Source organism: Borostomias antarcticus (genome assembly GCF_949987555.1).
Source record: "Borostomias antarcticus genome assembly, chromosome: 12".
Lineage (NCBI taxonomy): Eukaryota > Metazoa > Chordata > Actinopteri > Stomiiformes > Stomiidae > Borostomias > Borostomias antarcticus.
In genome coordinates this window covers 21,644,844-21,652,343 of record NC_140245.1, presented here as the reverse complement: position 1 = coordinate 21,652,343, position 7,500 = coordinate 21,644,844, and the positions used below count along the sequence as shown (strand labels likewise).

Sequence of the window (7,500 nt, the reverse complement as noted above, 5' to 3'; positions counted from 1 at the left end):
GTGTCTCTGGGCTACTGGCCGTCCTGCAGCGTTCACACTTCCTCCTGCAGGTGGAGCCCCTCTCCCCTCCCTCACCCTTGCCACGCCCAGCCACGCCCTCGTCTGCCTCTGATGTGCAGGCTTAGTTAGCCCCACACCCCGCTTCGCCCTGGAGACAGACGCTGCACTCTGGATGGTCTGTCTGCTACTACGCTTCTAGAACCCACCCAGGCTAGCTGCACCAGGCTAGCACTAACATGTACTGTACAGGCAATGTTGCTGTATTGTATTAAGCTAGCTACACAAGGCTAGCTGCACCAGGCTAGCTACACTAGGCTAGCTCTAACATGTACAGGCAATGTTGCTGTATTCTATTAAGCTAGGTACACCAGGCTAGCTACACAAGCCTAGCTGTGCCAGGCTAGCACTAACAGGCAATGTTGCTGTATTGTAATAAGCTAGCTACACCAGGCTAGCTTCACCAGGCTGGCTGTGCCAGGCTAGCACTAACATGTACAGGCAATGTTGTTGTATTGTATCAAGCCAGTAGCTACCATGTTGCTGTGATAGCTATTGTGCCCGACAAACTATACTAGGTTAGCTTGACTAGTGCTTTGTTACTGGGCTAGCTATGTTATTAAGCTAGCTATTTTGTTACTGGGCTAGCTATGTTATTAACCTAGCTACTATGTTACTGGCAAAGCTACACCATCATTAATGTGTACAGGCAATGTTGCTAGGTTACCTATTGTATTATGCTACCATGTTGCTGGATTAGCTGCACCAGGGTATCTACACCAAGCTAGTTACACTAAGCTAGATACACCAGGCCAGCTACAGTATGCTAGCTACAATAGCTACTACACCATGACGGTTCAGGGGTGCCATACCATTGTTCCGACATCCTATTAGTCCGATGTCTCACTAGTCCGAAACATCCCATTGTCGGTCGGACTCTTGAGCCGTCGGAACTATTGGATGTCTGACGATCGGTGAACAAGTTTCGGAATAGTGAGACGTCGGAACAATGGTATGTCGGAACAGTGGGCAGTCCCCGGTTCAGGTTGGAGTTAAGCTGCAGCTCTCCCTGGTTCTGCTAGCTGTCTGTCCACTCTACAGGCCTGTAGCAAGTGCTGTGTGTGTGTGTGTGTGTGTGTGTGCGCGTGCGTATATATACGTGTGTGTGTGTGTGTGTGTGCGTATATATGCGCATCTGTGTGTTCATGTGTGCGTATACGTGTGTGTGTGTTTGTTTGTGTGTATATGTGTCAAGTTGCATGTGTGTTAGCGTGAGTGTTCACTGCCCCAGGTTCAGATTAGATCAGGAGGCTGGTAGTGAGTAGCTTTGGTCCTGTTAGATGGGTTAGGGTTAGGATCTTTAGAAGGTTCTATGCTCTTGACTGGATGCTCTTCTGAGCTCTGACCCCTGTTCATGCCAGTTGTAGTTTTCATCAGGAGAGGGCTTTGATGGTGGCTTGTTTCTATGGTAACTAGTAGTGTTCTCTGCAGCTGCCTGGTCCAGCCATGTGTCACCGTGGTAACCTTGGCGTGTTGTAACTGTGTTGTAACCCAGGGTTCATGGCCTGCGCTCGTCAGATGCACGGAGAACTGCACTGCCCCTGTGAACCCCCCCCCCCCCCCCTCCTCACACTCTGCTCTCTGCAAGCCAATCACAACCCAGAACTAGACTGACAACATACACCCAGAACAAACACAAGCCACAGGAAGAGTTCTGATTGGCTGTATGGAGGCTGTGTTGGCATGGTTAACCAGTGCTTGTAGGGAGCAGAGGCGGTTGTGTGACTGTGAGTAACCCTGCCCACCCAACACCCCCCCTCCTCACCTGTCCTCCTCTATCCCACGCTGACTTGCAGGAGCTGAGGGAGATCCACATCCGGCAGCAGAGGCAGAAGCAGCGCGATCTGGAGGGAGACGCGCTCACACACACACACACCTCCCTGGACAGGAGGTCAGCCGAGCTGCCGGAGAGCAGGTAGGACAGGGAGAGAGAGAGACATTTTACACAGCGTTGACCAGCCTTCATTCCACCTCGCCGTTCTGTATTAAAGTTAACATCATAGAATGGGGGGGGGGGGGCATTTTGTTACGTTGGTGGAGGTAGTCACAGAGTCAAATCAATCAACCCTAACATGCATCGTCTAGCCCATATTGTCCATCTACTTTAGATGCCCCCTTGTTTTTATTGCTTTGTTTCCTCTAGATGTATTCTAACATTGTAACCTTAAAGGTGTCCTATTATGCTAATTACAATTTAATATGTCTTTGGGGTCCCCAAAACATGTCTTTGAGTGAAAATCCCACTCAGAATAAGCGTTCTAGCATGCCTCTATACTCCTCCGTTGACCACGAGATCAGATTGAGTGGATTTTTTTCATATGCAAATGAGCTCAGCTAAGAGCAAGTCGGCGGGCTAGAGAACGAGGGCTGTTGACAGCACTATGCTACCTCAAATATAGCTGGCTAGCCTGGACCATCCACACTTGATGCCACTGTTACAAATGTCATTGTCCTCACTCCCTGACTAAACATGATAGCGTTAGTGCCCAGGTTATTATCTCCATGGTTGCATGCTGTTACCTCTAGCTACATTCGCTAGCTAGACACCATCAGGCTATATGACACCATTCGACTACAAACAATAAAAGCTAGATTCTGTAGGCCGAGGGGAATCCAATGATGTCCACTTCTTAACATTTGATCATTTTTAATGACCGCTCAATGAACTTGAAGTCTACCAATTTCATTCCACTAACGTTACTCTAACATATGATGAGACGAGCATCCGGGTTGAGGCAAAAGGGGAGTTTGTTCGTGTTAGCTAGCTAGCGTTAGTACTATATGCAAACAAACACACAGCTTAATTACTTACAGTTTCTGCATAATTTCCACGGACAGTTGGTATTGCTTGATCATTCAGAAAGAGTTTGTCTGAAAATCCTGCATTGTACTGACCCAGGTTGGAAGAGCAATCGGGCAAAAAATGGCTAGCACACTGCCAGTGTTTTGCCAATTTCCCAATTCGCAAAAATGGAAATCCTGCCTTTATTTTCACCAGGGGTGTTAACGGTCTGATCAAAATGCCTCTGGAGTCAATTGGATATAACTGTGACCAATCAGAGCAACGAAACGTGGGTTTGTTGTCGTATCATCGTATCAAGTGGGTATAGTCAGTGTATCAAACCTGCCCCATATTAGATAAACGATTGACACGGCAAATATCGGGTCAGGTGGGACTGAACAGGGAGTTTGAACGGGTGGATGACCAGACCAGACCTGTGGAGTGAAATAGAATGAGCTGACATGATCAAGCTGGCGACACCAGGTTACATAAATACAGCCAAGCCTGTCTACTACAGCTTGCTGTCTCATTGGACAGCTAACAAACATTTCATGTAAAACGGGTCACACCTCTGATTCTAGAACGCCGGCCTGCTGTCTGAAACCACACCCTGGGGCGGCATTATACCAGCTGTGTCTGGTTCAGTGGAAACAGGCCATGCCAGCATAACGAGGGGTCTTCTTAACAGCAATATGGCAGGTCTCTGTTTAAAAAGGGACCATGAGAGAGAGAGAAGCAGAGAGAGAGGCAGAGTGTGAGAAGGTGTTTGAGTGATTTGCTCCTAGACCCCCTTCTCTCCTGTGCCCCTCCCTCCCTCAGGTTGTCCTGTGCTGACGAAGGCCTGCCATGGCGTGATGAGACGGCGGCGGCCCCCAGCCCCCCCCCGGGACCCACGGCCCCCAGCCCTCCCCCAGACCCACAGACCTGGCTGAAGAGGGTGAGCGAGGAGGAGGAGGGCCGGAGCACCCAGGACATGCAGGACAAACTGGGCCAGCTGTTCCTACATCAGCCAGAGCCCCCCGGGAACACGCTGCCTCACACACACAGCCCCTGGCCCACTGGAGGTGAGACTCACACACACACACACACACAGCCCCTGGCCCACTGGAGGTGAGACTCACACACACACACACACACACACACACACACACACACACACACACACACACACACACACACACACACACACACACACACACACACACACACAGCCCCTGGCCCACTGGAGGTGAGACTCACACACACACACACACACACACACACACAGCCCCTGGCCCACTGGAGGTGAGACTCACACACACACACACACAGCGCCTGGCCCACTGGAGGTGAGGCTCACACACATACACACACACACCTAACCCTAACCCTAATAATAATAATAATAACAATAATAATGCATTTTATTTATATAGCACACTTTAAACTAGAAAGTACATTTCCTGGAGAAAATGTGAGGTGGGCTAGCTGCTGCAGCTGTATGTAACAGCTACTGCTAGAACTACTATGGACCAGGCAATCTCCATGCACCCACCGGCAAAGACCGTGCGTCTCTAGCCCACTCGGGCTGAGTTGTGGGGTCTGTGGCGTGGACAGTGGCATGGTGGTGAGACTCCACCCCCTCAGGTCAGAGCTGGTCAAGGACAGTGTACCCCTCTCTGGACCACCTACCCGCCCACACCGGTGAAGACCATGTGTCTCTAGCCCAATCAGGGTCTGAGTTGTGGGGCCCTTGGCATAGATAGTGGCATGGTGGTGAGACTCCGCCCCCTCAGGTCAGAGCTGGTCGAGGACAGTGTACCCCTCTCCGGGCCACCTACCCGCCCGGACTGGTGAAGACCATGTGTCTCTAGCCCACTCGGGGGCTGAGTTGTGCATAACTCATAGTTTTATTGAGTTCAATAGCTGAAGAAAGAAAGAAAGAAAGAAAGAAAGAAAGAAAGAAAGGAAGGAAGGAAGGAAGGAAGGATGGATGGATGAATGGATGGATGAAAGAAAGAAAGGATGGAAGAAAGAAAGAGAAAGAAAGAAAGAAAGAAAGAAAGAAAGAAAGAAAGAAAGAAAGAAAGAAAGAAAGAAAGAAAGAAAGAAAGAAAGAAAGAAAGAGAAAGAAGGAAGGAAGGACAGAAGGACGGAAGGACGGAAGGACGGAAGGAAGGAAGGATGGAAGGAAAGAAGGAAGGATGGAAGGAAGGAAAGAAGGAAAGAAGGAAGGATGGAAGGAAGGAAAGAAGGAAGGATGGATGGAAGGAAGAACAGAAGGATGGAAGGAAGAACAGAAGGAAGGACGGAAGGATGGAAGGATGGAAGGAAGGAAGGAAGGAAGGAAGGAAGGAAGGAAGGAAGGAAGGAAGGATGGATGGAAGGAAGGAAGGAAGGAAGGAAGGAAGGAAGGAAGGAAGGAAGGATGGAAGGAAGGAAGGAAGGAAGTACGGACGGAAGGAAGGAAGGAAGGACGGGAGGAAGGAAGGATGGAAGGAAGGAAGGCTGGAAAGAAGGAAGGCTGGAAGGATGGAAGGAAGGATGGAAGGAAGGAAAGAAGGAAGGATGGAAGGAAAGAAGGACGGAAGGAAGGATGTAAAGAAGGAAGGAAAGAAAGAAAGAAGGAAGGAAGGACGGAGGGAAGGAAGGAAGGATGGAAGGAAGGAAGGAAGGAAGGAAATAAAGAAAGAAAGAAGGAAGGAAGGATGGATGGAAGGAAGGAAGGAAGGAAGGAAAGGAAGGAAGGAAGGATGGAAGGAAGGAAGGAAGGAAGGAAGGAAGGAAGGAAGGAAGGAAGGAAGGAAAAAAAGAAAGGAAGGAAGGACGGAAGGAAGGAAAGAAGGATGGATGGAAGGAAAGGAAGGAAGGAAGGAAGGAAAGAAGGAAGGAAAGAACGATGGAAGGAAGGAAGGAAGGAAGGAAGGAAGGAATATGAATGCTACCAGAGTAGTCATAAAAGGGTGCCTGTACAGAGAGCATGCACGTGTCCCCAAATTCAAATCCCAACTGACACTGTGAGCATCCTCTCATTCACTTCAATGGAAAGGCATGTTGGCTTCAGACAGCTCTCTCTCAAAAAGTATAAAGGTCACAGCCTAGATATTGACACCGTAGGAATCCTGAGAAAATGCTGAACATTTTAGGCTATGATATGTCCGTGTAGCTTAAAAACTGTAGGCATGGCGACGAGTTAGAAAAAGGGTAAAAATGCCAAATTAGCAGCTCAAAAGGTAGAGTGTGGGCCCATACGTTTCAATGGAGAGCGCAGTTGCCGAACAAATCGTCATACAGCGAAAACTATAAGTCACACGGCTTAGATACTTACATTGTACGAATCAGCATAGTTATGGGAACGTTTCAATATATAATATGTGTATTAGCTGTTAAAACTGTAGGCATAGCTACAAGTTAGAAAAAGAGTAAAAATGCAAAATTAGCAGCTCAAAAGCTAGAGTGCGTTGCCATACGTTTCAATGAGGAGTGCAGTTGCCGAACAAATCATCATACAGCAAAAAGTATAAGTCACACTGCTTAGATACTTACATTGTACGAATCAGCACAGTTGTGTGAACATTTTGATGTATAATATGTGTGTGAGCTTTCAAAACTGTAGGAGTGTCTGCAGTTTACAAAATGTGTGAATATCTTCAAAGCAACTGCTGCCACCACTCTAAAAACAAAGTTTCTGAACATTCCAAAAGAAGTTTCAAGCAGTTTCAATGGGACAAAAAATAGTTTTAAAAGTTAAATTTCTAAAAAACTATTAAAAAAAATATCCGTTCAAGAGCTGAACGTCATGAACATTTTAAAGTTTGAATGAAGTTTCTAGCACAAAGTATGAAGAACTAGTTAAGGTTCAAAAAAGTGGGGAGAATAATAATAAAGAAAGAAAGAAAGAAAGAAAGAAAGAAAGAAAGAAAGAAAGAAAGAAAGAAAGAAAGAAAGAAAGAAAGAAAGAAAGAAAGAGAAAGAAATAGTGGGAATATCACAAATTGGGCTAGCTTCTGCAAGCTAGCCCACCTAATTACAGAGAACTGTGCTTACAGGCAAAGATAAAAACAATCAAATCAAAATTAGGGCCAAAGGGATTTAAAGATGCAAAACTGGGAATAAGATATTAATTCAAAGATTATACAGACAACCATAAATAATTCAAATAACTAAAGAAATAAACTGAACTAGATAAGACAGTAACACAACCGAAAGGCCAATTGACACCTTGTGCAGCAGAGTGGCTGGAGCCTGTCTGTGTCATTCACATGTGGGATCCATGTCAGGATTGATCTTGCAGAGAAAACTATTTTAAATTGGACAACAGCATGCCTGAGACATATGGAAGAGGAGAAAAAATTCTTAATTACTTTGTGTCAAGTGTTGTCTGAGATTGGCTCATCTAAATCTGCATCTACAGAGAGGTGGGAGGGCATGGCAGGTAGACATCTGAACCCCCTCTAGACCCTAACCCTATCCCAATCCCAAAGCAACCGCAAACAGTTGAGTGATTTGCGGTGAGAGTCAGGAAAAGCTAAATATTTGAGAGATTAAAAAAAGTGGAGGGAACAAAATCTAGATTTGGAAATGTGCCCTGAGAGAAGAGCTGGCGTTGGCGTTTGAGTGACTGTGACAGCAGAAGAAGCACTAACCTCCATTTTGTGATTTAGGCATTTTTCACATCGTTC

The 7,500-nt window shown here is 46.8% G+C and overlaps 1 protein-coding gene across 1 annotated transcript in view; it reads left to right on the top strand.

Moving 5' to 3' along the window:
* The window catches only part of itsn1 (intersectin 1 (SH3 domain protein)), a gene marked incomplete at its 3' end in the record, with an annotated part of 65,393 nt that overhangs the window by 23,702 nt on the left and 34,191 nt on the right, over positions 1-7,500 (top strand). The window contains exons 17-18 of the mRNA XM_084446925.1: positions 1,854-1,972; positions 3,659-3,903. Of these exons, the coding sequence (XP_084303051.1) occupies positions 1,854-1,972; positions 3,659-3,903 (364 nt within the window). The remainder of the gene's footprint in view (positions 1-1,853; positions 1,973-3,658; positions 3,904-7,500) is intronic.